The sequence below is a fragment of the Capra hircus genome, chromosome 8, assembly GCF_001704415.2.
Source record: "Capra hircus breed San Clemente chromosome 8, ASM170441v1, whole genome shotgun sequence".
NCBI classification, from domain to species: Eukaryota; Metazoa; Chordata; class Mammalia; order Artiodactyla; family Bovidae; genus Capra; species Capra hircus.
The window spans coordinates 41,324,068-41,341,465 of NC_030815.1; the positions used below are offsets into that span (position 1 = coordinate 41,324,068).

At 44.5% G+C, this 17,398-nt stretch overlaps 1 protein-coding gene across 1 annotated transcript in view; it reads left to right on the forward strand.

Annotated features, from left to right (window-relative positions):
• Positions 1-17,398, forward strand: part of LOC102176958 (histone-arginine methyltransferase CARM1-like) — a 262,751-nt gene that overhangs the window by 140,196 nt on the left and 105,157 nt on the right. Inside the window, 2 exon segments of the mRNA XM_018052765.1 lie at positions 395-423; positions 425-494. Of these exon segments, the coding sequence (XP_017908254.1) occupies positions 395-423; positions 425-494 (99 nt within the window).

Genomic DNA, 17,398 nt, shown 5'->3' on the forward strand with positions numbered 1-17,398 from the left:
GAATAAACTCCAGGAGTTGGTGATGGACAGGGAGGCCTGGCGTGCTGCAGTCCATGGGGTCGCAATGGGTCGGACACGACTGAATGACTGAACTGCACTGTGCTTTCAGCCTCTGCTTTGGGAAGGACCCCCCAACACTAGTTGGTCAAGAACTAGGCTGAATCCATAGTATGGAGCAAGAGAGAAGTCTGGCGTCTCCTTAGAGTTATGGGCCTTGTCCATAGAGCTGGTGTGAACAGGTCACCAATGTCTCAGAGCCTCCACTCCCCTGAGAGTCAGAGCCTCTGAGCCTCGGCTCCCCTCAAGCGTGCCTTGACCATGGTGGCTGTATGTGTTCGTGAAGGTCCTGCCTTGTGGCACGTTTACTCTCCCTCTCCTCCTCTTTCCCTTACAGTTTTATGACTGCCTTTCCCAGCAGCAGAATGCGAGATTTTGTGATGACAGCCACTTACCACAGAGCCATCCTCCAGAACCACACTGACTTTAGAAATAAGGTAATGCTGGCAGCAGTTTATTAATATCACATCACTTTAAGAAGCCTTATCAAAAACTGGACTCAAAATTCAGCTTTAACTATGTACCTAATGGCAAGAATTAAAAGCAGGTATTGAAATAACCATTTGTACATGAATGATTGTAACAGCACTGTTCACATTAGCCAAAAAGTGGGAGAATTCCAAATGCCCATCACCTGATGAATAGATGACCCAAACATGGTATATCCATATAGTGGAATATTGTGAATATTGCTTATATTTATGGAGAAGTCAGTGGCACCCCACTCCAGTACTCTTGCCTGGAAAATCCCATGGATGGAGAAGCCTGGTAGGCTGTAGTCCATGGGGTCGCGAAGAGTTGGACATGACTGAGCGACTTCACTTTCACTTTTCACTTTCATGCATTGGAGAAGGAAATGGCAACCCACTCCAGTGTTTTTGCCTGGAGAATCCCAGGGACCGGGGAGCCTGGTGGGCTGCCGTCTATGGGGTTGCACAGAGTCGGACACAACTGAAGCGACTTAGCAGCAGCAGCTTATATTTATATTGTTCATAAAAAGGAATGTACTGCTGATACACGCTGCATTGCAGATGAACTATGGAAACATGCTCAGTGAAAGGAAGCCAGTTACAAAGCTCATATGATTCCATTTATAGGAAGTATCCAGAATAGAAATCCATGGAGAGAAGGCAGAGTGGTGATTCCCAGGGGCCAGGGGAAAGGGACTTGGGGCGTGGCTGCTTAGTGGGTACAATGTCTTTTGTGAGGGGCTGAAGATGTCTTGCTAAATGTAATGGTTGCATATCATAGTGAATGTACCAAAGCCCACTGAATTGGACACTTTAAAATGGTTAATAGCTAATTGTATGTTATGTGAATTTTACCTCAAGAGGGAGTTAAGCTTTGAGTGCCAGGAACTCGAGAGGCTGAATGCACTGCGCTTTGATGCACAGAACAGGTTAGGAGCTTTATTGCTACATAATGAATAGCTCTTATTGTATCACTTTACTTCACTTTTTTTTCATAGACTCCATAAGTGCCTGCATTTATTTCCTTCACAAAATGGATCTGAATGATGAATGATTGCTAACACACGGTACAAGTGTTGTCCATTATTTTCCTACCTGTTAAACAGCCAAAGTGTTCCAAATACTATATAGCTCATCTCAGAAAACAAGATCAGGGGTCAGTGAATCAGCAGTCCTGGAATCTAGTTTCATATTTTCCCACCTACTAGCTTTGTGGTCTTAGGCAAAGCATTAGATTTCTCTGAACCTCAGAATCTCATCCCCTGCCATAGTCGCTGTAGATCAGTGGCCTTTGAAATTTGCAGCATTAATTCTGCAGGAGGAATGTGGTAGAACAGTGAAATCAGGATCTCATCCCTGTGTTCACACATGTTTACAAAGTTGTATAGATGCTCCTTTCATGAAGAGATAGTTTCGTTTTTTGTCCTTCATCTCTGCACAATCCTTGGGATGCATTTCGATCAGTAGAATATGACAAAGGTGACGTTGCGTGCATTTCAGAGCCTCCGTCTTCATGAGACTTCTGGCTTCATTCACCCCCTTGGCACACTGAGACCACCATGATGACAATTAGCCCTGTCTAGCTCGCTTGAGATCGGGAGGTCAGGTGGAGAAGTGAGGCAGTCCAGTCAGGAGCCAGTACCAACTGCCAGACGGATGAGTGAGGCCAGGCTGGACCTTCCTGTCCAACCACCTCTCCAGCTGAATGCAGGAACAGGAGTGAATCCAGGCAAGCCCCATAGAGAAACTGCCCAGCCTTTCCACAGAGCTGGAGGAAATAATATATTGGTTCTAGTTTAAGCGACTAAATCCTGATGTAGTTCATGGTGGTGAAACAGTTCATTAAAGCACAGAAAAGACATATGAAAAAGTAGTGACACATAGGCGCCCAGCTTGAAGTTGATTTGCGCATGATTTGTTTTCTGCTCTCATGTCCGTTCTGCTATTGAACCCATCAGAGAACTTTTCATTTTGGTTATTGTATTTTTCAGTTCTAAAATTTCCATTTGGCTCTTTCTTTACGTCATGTATTTCTTGACTGAGACCATTTATTTTTCCCTTGAATCAGTAGTGTTTATGATTGATGCTGGGAGCTTTTTTTTTTTTTTTAATAATAGTGACTTGAAAGATTTGCCAGGTAAGTCTAACATCTGTGTCACTGCTGTGTTCACTACAGTTAATTATATGTCCCCAGGAAATTGGTACTTCCCTCAGTCTTCCTGTGCCAGGGAATTTTGGGTTGTTTTCCATACATCTTGGTTATTATATTATGAGACCCTGGGTCTTGTTTAAAGCCTATGGAGAGTGTTGATATTTCCAATTGAGGATTCGTTCAGCCTGGTTAGGCTCACACCACTAGTTGATCTGCTGGGGGCTCTGGTTTCCATGTCATTTCACCTTTCAAAGTGTTCACGGTGCCATCTGGCTCTATCCCATGTGCATGTCACCCAGTGGTCAGTCTGGCACCTCGGTAGAGTTCTCAGAGTTTTGATGTGCTAATTAAGATCAGATCCGTGCATGTACAGTTTGAGGGTGAATGTTGGGGTTTCTTTGCCCAGTTCCTTCCTCTCCATGTCTCCCTGGTACTTTCTGGTTCCCTGAGACCACTTTTAGTCTCTGGCCAAAAGGCTCCCTCTGCCACGCACATCCATGGCCTTGCCTAGGTATCACCAAGCAGAGAGAGGACAAAGAGAGGAAAGGAAGCAATGGGGCTTGGTCCCTGCCTTTCGGATCTGTGGCACCACTGAAGGCAGAGGAAGTGTCCCTTCTCTTATAGTGTGGGCTAATGTGATGATATGACTCCTTAAGATTTCTGGGCTGGAGCATAGAAGAAGGTAGGAAAGGGAAAAAGAAAGAAAGGGTGGGGAGGGGAAAAGGAAAAAAAAGGGCAAGGGAAAAACTAGAATTTTCACACTCTCTTTGGGCATTAGGGTTTCCCTTCTCCCAGCTAGAGCTCTCTTGCCTGCACCCTGGCCTCCTCAGCTGGTGTGTTGAGTTCAGGCCCCAGTTGAGGGTAAGGAGATACATGGCTCAGTAGTATTTGAAACTGATCATCTTCCCCAGTCTCCCCACTACTGTTGACTTTTCAGAGGCTTCAGGTAGCTGCTCCATGCATTCTGTCCAGGTTTTATAGCTGCATTTAGTGAGACAGTCAGAGTGAGGTGGGCTTTCTCTGACTTACCCAAAACTGCTGCTACTGCTACTAAGTCGCTTCAGTTGTGTCCGACTCTGTGCGACCCCAGAGACGGTAGCCACCAGGCTCTCCCGTTCCTGGGATTCTCCAGGCAAAAACACTGGAATGGGTTGCCATTTCCTTCTCCAATGCATGAAAGTGAAAAGTGGAAGTGAAGTCGCTCAATCATGTCAGACTCCTAGCAACCCAATGGACTGCAGCCCACCATGCTTCTCCATCCATGGGATTTTCCAGGCAAAAGTACTGGAATGGGGTCCCAAAGCCTTCTCCTAAATTATTCCTGCTGCTGCTGCTGCTGCTAAGTCGCTTCAGTCGTGTCCGACTCTGTGGGACCCCATAGACAGCAGCCCATCAGGCTCCACCGTCCCTGGGTTTCTCCAGGCAAGAACACTGGAGTGGGTTGCCATTTCCCTCTCCATACCCAAAACTAGACATTTTCAAAAAATCAAACATAGGTACTCTGGTGGGCAAGAGAAGAAAGTATGACCAGAAATGGCCTTGTCTGATCAAAGGGTCTCATGTGTTGAGGTACCGGGACCCTTCTTCTGCCAGTGGGCATTCCTGGTTAACAGTGAGGAGGTAAACATTCCTACTGAGCAGGATCAGTTACGATAGGTAGGCATGATGAGGACAGGAGGACAAAGCTTGTTTCTTCTCACACCCTACCTGGTATTCAGAATTGTGGATAAGCAGTCTAACTGAACTAAGTCTTACAGTTACCTTAACAGTTGATATAGTTCAGCTGTCAACTTTTTGTTGCTTCTTGATGGTTTGAAGAGGCTTCTTGTAAGTAATACTTTTGGGAAACTTCTCTCCTTCTGAAATTGCTTAGTTTTAATCTCTAATCTATTTTCTTTAATCTATAGCCTATTTTCTATATTATCTATAATCTGTTTTTAATTCTTATTGTAACTTTAAAGACCATTCCCCAAACTACTACTAATCTGCATTTGATGAGTTTTTCACAGAATCTCACAGGGATTTTGTCACTTTACTATTTCATTTGTATTTCTTTTCATCTATGAAAACAAAGATATTGACCAGATCATCTCTAAGGTCACTCCCTCCTCTAACCTTATTGGATTCTATGAAATACTTTCTTCTTGCCAGCCTGGAATGGGTTTTTCTGACAGTGAAATAAAATAGGCATCCATCTGTTGGGGTTTATGAAGGTGATAACTAATGACATGTTTGATAATCAATTATATCCCTTTCCCCCTCTGAACTCTGAACCAGTTTAGAAATAGACACAGATGTCAGGTAGAAATCACAGTATCAGCTTTATTGTTGGCAATGCTGTTTGCAGTATGGGGCTTGGACATGTGTCCAAGGTTCCCACCCATTTTCCCCCAAACTAAACTTTTCCACTCACTTGTGTTCTGAACGTCTGGTCTACCCAGACAGGTCCCAAGCCCACCCAGCAAGCTTCCACATGGGAGACTCAAGAACACATGCTTGGGCAGAGGGTAGACAGGCTGGCCCTTCCAAGTACCAGCGCTCTGCGAGCTCAGACTGGTTTCCAGCATCACCAGGCAGATAGGTCACTTCTGTTATGAGGTAAAAAGGGGAAGGGGAGGGGAGCTCTCTTGTTTCCAGTCCTATCCACTTCTGAAAGTATCTCCTCCCCTCTGAAAACTGAAAGAACAAGTTATCCCAGTTGTAATGTCCCAGGAATCCCCTCAGTCCCAGACAAACCGGGATGGTTGGTCACCCTAACTCCAGACCTACCAGATCCACCACAAACCCCAGAATGTTTCAAAGTCCTTCTTTGTTTGCTTCATCTTACTGAAGACCATCCTCGAATAACTCTCTCGAGTCCATGGAGGATGCTACGTTTTCACTAAGTTCTTGTCTTCTTGCTCATTGAAACTGATTACCTAAAAGGGCTTGGGTTTAGAATGATAAATTTTTTTTGTTGTTTTCAGTCACTAAGTCGTGTCTGACTCTGCAACTCCATGGACTGCAGCATACTAGGCTTCCCTGTCCTTCACTATCTCCCAGACATTGCTCAAACTCATGTCCAGTGAGTCAGTGATGCCATCCAACCAGCTCATCCTCTGTCACCGCCTTCTGCCTTCAGTCTTTCCCACCATCAGAGTCTCTTCAGTCCCAGTGGCTATTATTTATTGAAGAACTTAGTATATGCAAGCCCCACACCAAGAGCTAGCTTTTCATACACTATTTCCTAGTTCAGGATGCTGTAACAAAATACTCTAGACAGCATGTCTTAAGCGTGTCTTAACACAACATTGATTTCTTATAGTCCACAATCATTGTCCCTGTAGAGCTGGTGACTGAGGGTTCTTTCCTGGTCTGTGGACAGCAACCTTCTTGTCGTATCCTCACATAAGAGGGACAGGAAGCAAGCCATCCTCTGTTTCCTCTTATAAGGACACTAATCCCACCATGATGACTCCGCCCTTGTGACCTAATCGCCACCCAAAGGCCATGTATTCAAATTCCTTCACCTTGGGAGTTGGGGTATCAACCTGTGGATTTTGGAGGGCACAAAAATTCAGTTGCAGCAGTTTTTTGTTTTTTGTTTTTTAATCATTACAGCTTAATTAGAGACTAGTATTTTTGCCATTTTAGAGATGAGAGAGCTAAGACTTGGGAATGTTGATAATTTACCTGAATTTATACAACTAATAAATGAGAAGGCCAGAAGTTGAATCCAGGTAGTGTACATAACCTGTGAAAGGGAGGTTGCTCATGGGAATGTTGGCTGAAATTGCAAAGAGAGACTTTTGTTTCTCTGGGCTTAGGATGGAATGATTGTGGTTACTTAAAACATCCCCATGCATGTATGAGGCAGCATTGTACTGTGGTTAAATTCACGGGTTTGGGAGCCAGAGAGCTGAGTTCAAACTCCAACTTGGCCACTTACTGTGCACCTGCCATAGACCTTTATCCTGTTTGCCTCGAGATCTTGACAGGCTATCTACCTGGGCTTCCATTTCCTTGTCTGTGAGAGCAACAGTTACTTCCTAGAGTCCTTGCGAGATTAGGATGATACACTGCATAGGAAGTGCTCAGTACATGGCCTCAAATATCAGCCCAGTCCTTCGTAGCAAGTATTATTGTTATCAATGATCTCAGGGATGGTGCTGAAGTTTCCACCTCAGCAATAATTTTAAATCTTTCGAATCTTGATTTTTCATTCTGCCTCCTCCATGCAGTTTTAATGAAAATCCTTCCTTGGCAGGAGCACTGCTGGCTGAGAACTCCATTTGGAATCTGTCCAGAAAACTGACCCTGCTGGAACCCACTCCACTGCCCTCCTCAGAGTTTCTGTTAATTGCCATCTGGCTATTCATAGTGTCTTTGAGTATGCGTTCAGAACAAGCAGGGAAAGTCCATCCTGCTGAAGGTGTGGGGCTATATGAGCCATAGGGTTTTAATTTGGAAATGTTTTGACACTTCATTTGTCAGGGCACCAGTTGCTGGAAACTTGTGAGAGTAAGCGGGAGCCGGGAGCTTATTATTTAAAGAAAAAATCATTTTCAGTAAAGGAGAGAATCCCCAGCTGCTTTGTGCATCCACAAGTGAGGTGGACTTAGACAGAAGGGATTCAGGGATTTAAAGGCTTAAAAGAAAACATAAATAACTACAACAAACATGCAAAGCCACCTGTTCGGATTGTCAGATGATGTGCAGATTCGCAGAGCCTGAGCTTCTGGCTTGTCCAGTGTGAGTTTTCTTTAGTGTGAACTTATCATCAGTTTGGTTGAGTATCTGGACCTGATCCTGCTCTGAAATTCTCTGACTTTAAAACACTGCTGCTACTTTGTTCAGCCTGGTGCGTGAATGAGGGCCAGCCTTCATCACAGAGGGAGTAAAGGCCTCAGCACATGCCTGCCAGATAGTCATGTTGACACCTGTTAAAACAGGTCTCACTTCCTGAAAAAAAAAGTTAAACTGTTTAATGAGGTATGAAGCACAGACAGAAAGCTGTACATATTTAATATATACAACTTGATGAGTTTGGGGATACATATACACCCGTGAGGGGCTTCCCATGTGGCTCAGTGGTAAAGAATCTGCCTGCCAATGCAGGAGATGCAGGAAACTCGGGGTCGATCTATGATTTGGAAAGAACTTCTGGAAGGGGGCATGGCAACCCACTCCAGTATTCTTGCCTGAAGAATTGCAGGGACAGAGAAGCCTGGTGGGCCACAGTCCAAGGGGTTGCAAAGAGCTGGACACGACTGAGCATGCACACATGCAGCTATGGTGTTGGTAACTCTAGGCACTAAGCTGTGAGATAGATGTCTAGGAAGTGAGAGTGATTCATCCTCCATAACTGAAACTTTGTACCTTTTGACTAATACTTTCCTGTTTTCCTCTCTCTCCAGCCACTGGCAACAACCACCATTCTACTCTGCTTCTGTACTATACGCTACTTCATATACGCAAAATCATGCAGCATTCATCCCTCTGTGTCTGACTTATTCCACTTAATATAATGTCCTCCAGGTTCATCCCTGTTGTCACACATGGTATGCATGCATGCATGCGTGCTCAGTCATGTCCTACTCTCTGCGACCTCATGGACTGTAGTCCCCGAGGCACTTATGTCAGTAGGATTTTCCCAGCAAGGATACTGGAGGGGTTACCGTTCCCTTCTTCAGGGGTTCTTCCCAACACAGGGATCGAACCCATGTCTCCTGCATAGGCAGGTGTATTCTTTACCACCGAGCCACCTGGGAAGCCCCATATCATACATGGCAAGATCTCCTTTTTTTAAGACAACATAATATTCCATTGTGTGTGTATACCACATTTTCTTTATCCGCTCTTCACATCCTCCACTTCTCACCCCTGAGTATTGTTAACCATTGACAGCAGAATCCTCATTTAGAGCTCTGTATGAAAGTGGGAAGAAAGGAAGTGACTCCTGCTAGGTGCTTTGCATATCTTCTCTCATTATAATCCTTGTATGTTAGTCAGGGTTCTTAGCTGCCAGCATCAGAAACCAACTCTGCTAACTTAAGAAAATAAAGAACAAAAAGAGAAAAAAGAATTTCCTAAAAGTATGCAGATGATCAGAGAACTAGGCATGGAGGCTATAAGACCAAAAATAATTTCCAAAATCATGCTACAGAATTGATCTCTGGGAGACATCAGTGTAGCCGGATGTAGACGCCCCAGAATACATAGCTTCACCTGATACTACCCTTGAGTGATGGCCTTAGGACCTTTCTCTGTTGCGCTGCTGGAACCTGGAGATGGCCTTGACCTCACCAGCGTGGATTCTGTGCTGAGTCTGTACACTGTCGGTTTCACATGCAAAGTGCATCTTATCTGTAGAGCCTCAGTCATGCCTCGGATGCTGGGAAAGAGTGTGAGACCCCTGCAGCTTCCCAGGTTGGAGGTGTGTGCCTCCAAAGTGGGCCATTCCCCCAAGCAAAGGAAGAGGGTTCCGATGAGAGTTCAGAGAGGCACCAAAGAGTGGTAAACGCCAACCACACCACCTGACAAATTCAAGATATGTTATTAGCCTTGTGATATAGATAAAGGGACCAGAGATACACAAATTTAACTGACTTGTGTGAAGGTACATGGCTCCTAAGTGGAAGAGCTATATGTGAACTCAGGTCTGCTAGGACTGCACAGTGATTTTAGGAGCAATGTAAAGTCATTCTTTTTATGTTCTGGGTTGGTAATCAGACTGATATTTTATTTATGTGATTTTTGGAATGTGTATGAGGATAGGATGTGATTGCGAAAAACAGTCTCTGCAATATATGTACGCATGTAGATGTATCTGTTTGGTGTATATTATGTTTTTTGTGTATATCATGTTTGTCTGTTTTGTGTATGTATTATATTTCCCTCTGACTTGGACTTTGGAGGCTGTTACTTTCCTGGGGCTGTCATAACAAATTACTGCAAACTGGGTAGCTTAGAACAACAGAAATTTATTCTCTCCCAGTTCCAGAGGTCAGAAGTCCAAAATCAGGGTGTCAGCATGCCCATGCTCCCTCTGAACGCTCTAGGGGAAGATCCTTCCTTGCCTTTCCCTAGCTTCTTGGGGTTGCTGGCGGTCCTCAGTGTTTCTTAAAAAATGCATCACTCCAGTCTCATCTTTGTCGGGTAGCATTCTCCCTGTGTGTCTTATGTCTCTGTGTAAACCTTCCTCTCCTTGTAATGGTGCCAGGCCTTTAGGGCTCTGCCTAGTCCAATTATGATACTCTTAATTTGATATATCTGTAAAACCCATATTGCCAAATACTGTCACATTATGGATCCTGGGTAGACACGAATTTTGGAGGACACTACTTCAGCCTGGTGCAGAGGCCAAGGTTCATGTTAGATCGTCTGCCACAAAAACTCATCCCTGAGATTGATCCTCTGTAGTCCAGGTGAGGAGGTAGAGGGAGAAAATGGATCTTGGCTTTAACGGATCTCTTTGGCCCCTGAAGTCCTGAGGGGGCCCCCGCGTAGGTTTCCTGAATGCGAGTGAGTGAAGCAGATGGTGTGTCTGTGCCAGGATTCTCCTGAGCTTGGATAGACTCTGCTCCTGTGAGGGCACTGGAGAAAGATGCCAGAACCAGCACAGGAAAGTGCTTTCATTTGGTATGAAAGCAAAGTGCAGCTTTCAAGGCGAGCCAAGAAGACTGAATAAACAACAATCACAGACTGTTTTTCAGGGCATTTGGAAAAGAGGGAGCTAGGGGCTTTAATGTAGTAGATGGATTTTCTAGTCAAGATAACTGTGCTCCAAGCCAGTCTCTGTACCTTTCAAGATGCTGACATTTGACCTTAATCTTTTGGAAGTCAATTTTAAAATGAGTTAAGAACACTTAACATATGATGACTGTAAGAACTGAATGAACTGCTGCACCAGTCTCAGCACAGCATCAGAGTTCTGTGAACACACTGGGGAATCTGAATCAGGAATCATCAGCACTGCAGGGGTATGGTTTAGCTGGGCTTGCTAGGGTGAACTAGGTTATGCAGCTGTAACAGTCAGTCCTCAGACCTCTGTGGTTTAAACCAGTAGAGCTTTATATATTGCTTGTTTAATCCACTACGGGTTAGCTGAGGGCTGTGTTTTGTCTCATTCTGACCCTGAGACCCAGGCTGAGGAAGCCGCCTCCATGTGTGACATGGAGAAGGGGTATGTGGCAAAGCACACTCCTCATTCTTCAGTCTTCCTCCCAGAAGTGACCCATCTTAACTCCTGGCACGTTACATGGGCCAAAGCGAGCCATGTGTGTGCTCAGTCATGTCCGACTCTTTGCAACCCACAGGCTGTAGCCCACCAGGCTCATGGCCATTCCTGATTTCCAAAGGGCAAGGGATGCAGTTCTGCCATGTGCCCATAAGGAGAACCAGAAATATCTGGTAAGTGGCACTAATAACAATCATACCAGATGCCACTTTTGCAAAACCATTAAAGAAGGCACAGATTGCCTAAGGGGAAATTCTCAGTGCCTCAGCAGCGCATGGGAGAGAGCCAGGGCAAAAAAGAACTTTGTTTTCACTGACATGGTTTTATTGGTTAGCTTACTATTAACTTCTGCCTGGTGGAGTCCCCTCCCACAAAAGGCAGTGCATTTTAAGAACATCCTAGGGTTGAATTTCTGAACTTTCACATTCCATATAAGACAGTGGCATGAAAGGCTAATTTGGAGCAACTACTGACTTTGTTATTTGTTACTGACTTTGTTAAAGGCTCAGTACAGCAGGAACTTCTAACGTAGATGTCTTCGTGTTAATATCTACTTTGCAAGATGAGAAGGTAAATAGATAAAGAGAATCAAGTCAGTAAAAGCAGTTAAATTTGACAAAGCAAAGTCCTATAGCAGAACCTGGTCTTCTCCAGCCCTGAACTAGGACTTGGGCATCGGTGAACCTAGAGCTTGTGTCGTCTTTTTGCTCACTTTCCTAAATCTGAGGTGCTGACACAGTCACTCAGCTCCAGAGTAGTAGCTTAGGTTTAGAATTTAGAAGTACAAAAATCCAGAAAAGACAGAATTAAAGAAAAATGTCAACAGGCATTGAATTTTGTTTAAGGACCGCTGTTTTCTTAGCCTCAGATCCCCAGATCACAGATCATGCAGGAAAGGCTTATGTGCTAGGACTGTCTTAGGGAGGGCAGTCTCCCCAGAGCAGGAGCAAGGCAGGGAAAGAGGGAGGGCAGGTGTGTTGGGGGCAGGGGGCTGTTACTGAGCTAGCCAACACTTGATGAAAAACTGAATGCTCGGTGTCATAAGACATCTTCAGAGAGATCATACAAAACCACTTTGTCTTCAGATAGTTCATGGGTGGGGGAGGAGAATGGTTTCTCCACTGGCTGCCATCTCCCGCTGCTAGAGCGTGCCCCCACAGGGTTACCTCCCTTACTCTCCGAGGTGCAGCTGCATGCGTGCCAGATGGGGGCTGTAGTGCCTCAGCAGCAGGAGGAGGCAGGGGAGAAAGCGCATGTGGTCTCAGTGAGGTGGGCACTGTTCAGTTGTGCCCATGCACAGTGTGAGGGACAGGAGAAGCCTCTGCTGCAGGCTCTGTGAGCAGCAGTGGCTGTAGCAGCAGCAGTGACACAGCTCCACTTTTCAAAGGCCAGCACAAGCAATTTCTACAGCCACTGTGGCCGGTCAGCAAGGCAAGCAAACATTCCACTCTAGCTGCAAAAACTGAAGGTGTTACAAACGGCACCTCAGCCAGGAACCCAGAGTCAGTCTCGACCTTTTCTTATACTTTCCAGTTTCCAAATTCTTTAGTGTCTATGAACTCAGCATTTTTGCGGCTCTTCTCTTCCCCTTTTTCCCACAGCTGATTCTTAGTTCTCATTCTTACTGTGTCTTTTCTGCTGCTGCTGCTGCTGCTAAGTCGCTTCAGTCATGTCCGACTCTGTGCGACCCCACAGACGGCAGCCCACCAGGCTCCCCAGTCCCTGGGATTCTCCAGGCAAGAACACTGCAGTGGGTCACCATTTCCTTCTCCAATAAGTGAAAAGTGAAAGGGAAGTCGCTCAGTCGTGTCTGACTCTTAGAAACCCCATGGACTGCAGCCCACCAGGCTCCGCGGTCCATAGGATTTTCCAGGCAAGAGTACTGGAGTGGGGTGCCATTGCCTTCTAGAGTATTGCAAATATTTTCCAATTAGTTTCCCTACTTGTACCAGTTAAGATAACTTCGGCCTCAAGTAGGAGGAAATCCTTTTCAAATTGGTTGAAATGTTGGACATAGGGAGATTCCGAGCTGTTTTAATCCAATTCCTGTGAACATTACATTTAAATTTAATCATTTCCAAGAAGAAAGTAACATCTTTCTTGTGTGTCTGTCTTAAAAGGCATAAAATTTTCCAGTTGCTCCCAACAGACTTCCCCTCTAGTCTTATTAGCAATATTGTATTACACACAACATGTATAAAAGCCATCACTGGCAAGAGAAAAAGAACCACTTATTATTGCCCTGAACCAGTCAGGCTCCTTTGTTTGGGACTTGTTGTTCAGTTGCTCGGTTGTGTCCGACTCTTTGTGACCCCATGGACTGCGGCACACCGTTCTTCTCTGTCCTTCACTGTCTCCCAGAGCTTGCTCAAACTCATGTCCATTGAGTCAGTGATACCATCCAACCATCTCATCCTCTGCCACCCTCTTCTCCTTTTGCCTTCAATCTTGCCCAGCGTCGGGGTCTTTTCCAATGAGTCAGCTCTTTGCATCAGGTGGCCAAAGTATTGGAGCTTCAGCTTCACCATCAGTCCTTCCAATGAATATTCACGGTTGATTTCCTTTAGGATTGACTGGTGTGATCTTGCAGTTCAGGGGACTCTCAAGAGTCTTCTCCAACACCATGGTTCAAAAGCATCAGTTCTTTGGTGCTCTGCCTTCTTTATAGTCCAACTCTCACATCCACACATGACTACTGTGAAAACCACAGCTTTGACTAGATGGACCTTTGTCAGCAAAGTAATGTCTCTACTTTTTCATATGCTATGTTGGTCATAGCTTTCCTTCCAAGGAGCAAGCGTCTTTTAATTTCATGGTTGCAGTCACCATTTGCAGTGATTTTGGAGCCCAAGAAAATAAAGTCTTTCACTGTTTCCATTGTTTCCCTATCTATATGCTATGAAGTTATGGGACGAGATGCCATGATCTTAGTTTTCTGAATGTTGAGTTTCCCAGGCTGGGACTGGGGATGGCTAATCACACAGAGGGGCATAAATCACACAGAGTGAGGTTCTGATAGGAAGGAAGAAGGGACTGAGGGTGATTAGGAACTACCAGTGTCTGCTTTGCTGCCTCTGATATCTTGCCCTCCAATCTATGCCACACTGATGTTGCTGAAATCCAACTATGAACTAATTCTTCCACTGAAAACATTTTTATGGTCCTTCTTTGCTTAAGGATTAAGTCTAAGCTCTTAGTGTCGTATACAAGACCATTTACAATCAAGCATCACCCTTTACTCTTGCGCTGTTAATTTCTCAACCATTCGCCCAACTTCTGTCTCTACCACACACATCATGCTCCTGAGAAAATTTGCTGCCTCCTGGACGTGGCAGGGAAGCCTGGTGTGCTGCAGCCCAGGGCTCTGCAAAGAGCTGGACATGACTGGGTGACTGAACAACAAACATGACTGGTTGTCATTCATTGGTGCCTTCATACGCTTTCAGCTTGGAACTCCTGCCACCCCCTCCATTCACACGACACACATCAACTTATCTGTCGATTTTCACTCTTCGGGTCATCTCAATGAAGTCTTTCCAGCTCCTTAGTAGAGCAGACTATTCCTCTTTCATGCTTTCATTGTGCCTGTTAAAATACTATCGTTGCTACGAGAACACATTATTGTACTTCTCCCGACTAGACAGGTTATTGTCATCTCTGCATTTCCAGCATCTAGCCGTATTTGGCACAATGAGTAGTAGGAGTCACTTTTGATGTCTGATGAATGATTGCATGCCAAAGGGTTTAGAGCTGAGTGAGCTTGTCTGAGTCTGTTGGCAGCATATGAAGGGGGATAATCATGGGGAGAGAAGCTGAGAGTGATCAGCATCTCTGCATTTCCCATAATAATAGAGAAAAGTAGTTGGAGAACTGGTGAAAGGGTGGTGAAAAAATTGTTGATGGATTTATCTGTCCTCTGCCAGAAGAAACAAGGTGGGGTGAAACAAGCGTGCTCATAAGTATTAAATACTCATTATTTAAATACAGGCAACCCTTTTGTTGAAAGCCAGTTTAACTGCACAACAGTTGTAGAGTTCTGTCTTATGAGGAGCCGTCACTGAGGAACTCTTCTGCCATAGTGAAAGTGCCAATTATCTGAACAGGATTTAAACCTAGTTGTGGAGGCCACAAAGGGATGTCTTCTGTAGCTCTTGAGGTGATTTGGAGTTTTTCTTCTCTGACAAAAGCCAGAGTGGGAGATGTGGTGGCCTGCAGAAGGCTGTGTAGTTCAATCATTCTGTTCCTCCCTAGATGCTGTTCAGTAAACCTGTTAGTTAGCAATTTGGTTGTTGGAAGAGTTGGGTGCAGTCTGTGGGGGTAGGGAGCCCGTCACTATGGGCTATGAGCCCATCGTAACCCAGATAGCTATGATGATAAAGTACATGACATTGCGAAAGCATGGGGTTCTTGTAACTTGGGATGGTTCAATAGTGGTATCTGCGGATGTAATAAAATAATGTCTGGAAGAAGCAGCAATGGCCGTGAAAGTGCCCAGTGGTAGGACGCAGTTTAGGAGTAGGAGGCATACAAAAATGACTGTTAGGGTTTGCAGTTCAGGGCAGCCATTGATACCCTCAAGCAAATGAAGAAACAGTGAATGCATAACAGCTGGCATAACTTGAAGAACTGATTGTAGGATCGTCAGGACCTCAATCTTGGAAGGTAGTTGTAAGACGGGTAGCATGGAAAGAAGACTAAATGTGCCCAATATTGTTACTGTAGCCTGAACAGCACACAGAAAAAGCTTTGACTCAAAGCTGGGGGAAGTGGCTAATAGCATAATGTTTCAGTTAGGTACATTTGCTTTTATCTCATCTCTGCCCGTTTATTAAGTGTATGACTTCAGTTCTGTCTAGTTTTCAGTCTCTTTATTTGTACTATGGAGAAAATAAGGTGCCCGCGTTTGATAGTCATTGTCATGCATAAATAAGGTAAAGGTACTCAGCAAGCATAGTACAAAGTAAGTATAAAAACAATGGTGCATGTTTGTTTTTACTTTATTATTCCAAGGTACTTGTGTTTCATGTTTTCATAAGGACCTGGGTGTTCTTCGTTAATTTTAACCTAGTAAATCTTGATAAATATCTCTGAACCTTCTTGGAGGTTTTTAGCCCTGTCCAAACATTTTGCAAGATTTCTTTGCCCAGGAAACCATAAGAGCATGTAATTAAAATCATCTGTACATGTGAAATGACCTTATCTTTTTAATATTTTTTTAAACTTTATTTACAAACAAATTCACAGAGCATTGGACCATTGTTACATGGACCGATTGTTGACTTTTCCCCATCAGTCCTGGCAAGGATTTCATACCATTTTCTGCTGCTGCCACATATGAACCCCAAATTAACCACTTCTATAGTTAACTGCCTGTGTATCCAGGGGGAGCTGAGGATGAATTCTGTCACTAGAGGAACATGGCAAACCAGAGCTAACTAGATTGTAACGTGATGATGGTATGGCACCATCAAAGGAAAGTCATCCTTTGAAAGATGCTTGTTAAGATCACAAGGTTGAAGTGGATGTGTTATGCCGGTATAAGGTGCTTTCTCACGGAGGTAACGGATTTGCACTCTATCTTTTGGATCATGAATATGTTCCTTCTCTGTGGTAGTGAGACCCATTTCTATTTTGTTCAGTTTATTTAACAAAGATTTAATGAGTGTCCTGAGAAACAGAAGTCTCTCCTTTAATGAAGCTTAGGATCCAGGACAGGGAGCAGAAACTAATAAGATAGTTCCTCCTTGAATGAAAAAATATAAAAAATATAAAATATAAAAAATAAAAAATATAACTGTGCTGAATGTTGCAGAGGGAGGCCTTGAGGTCAGTTCACTTCAGTCGCTCAGTCGTGTCCGACTCTTTGCGACCCCGTGAATCGCAGCACACCAGGCCTCCCTGTCCATCACCAACTCCCAGAGTTCACTCAGGCTTACGTCCATCGAGTCGGTGATGCCATCCAGCCGTCTCATCCTCTGTTGTCCTCTTCTCCTCCTGCCCCCAATCCCTCCCAGCATCAGATTCTTTTCCAATGAGTCAACTCTTGGCATGAGGTGGCCAAAGTACTGGAGTTTCAGCTTTAGCTTTTGGATTCCTTCCAAAGAAATCCCAGGGTTGATCTCCTTTAGAATGGACTGCTTGGATCTCCTTGCAGTCCAAGGGACTCTCAAGAGTCTTCTCCAATGCCACAGTTCAAAAGCATCAATTCTTTGGCGCTCAGCCTTCTTCACAGTCCAACTCTCACATCCATACACGACCACAGGAAAAACCATAGCCTTGACTAGACAGACCTTAGTTGGCAAAGTAATGTCTCTGCTTTTGAATCTAGGTTGCTCATAACTTTTCTTCCAAGGAGTAAGCGTCTTTTAATTTCATGGCTGCAATCACCATCTGCAGTGATTTTGGAGCCCCAAAAATAAAGTCTAACACTGTTTCCACTGTTTCCTCACCTATTTCCCATGAAGTGATGGGACCGGATGCTATGATCTTCGTTTTCTGAAT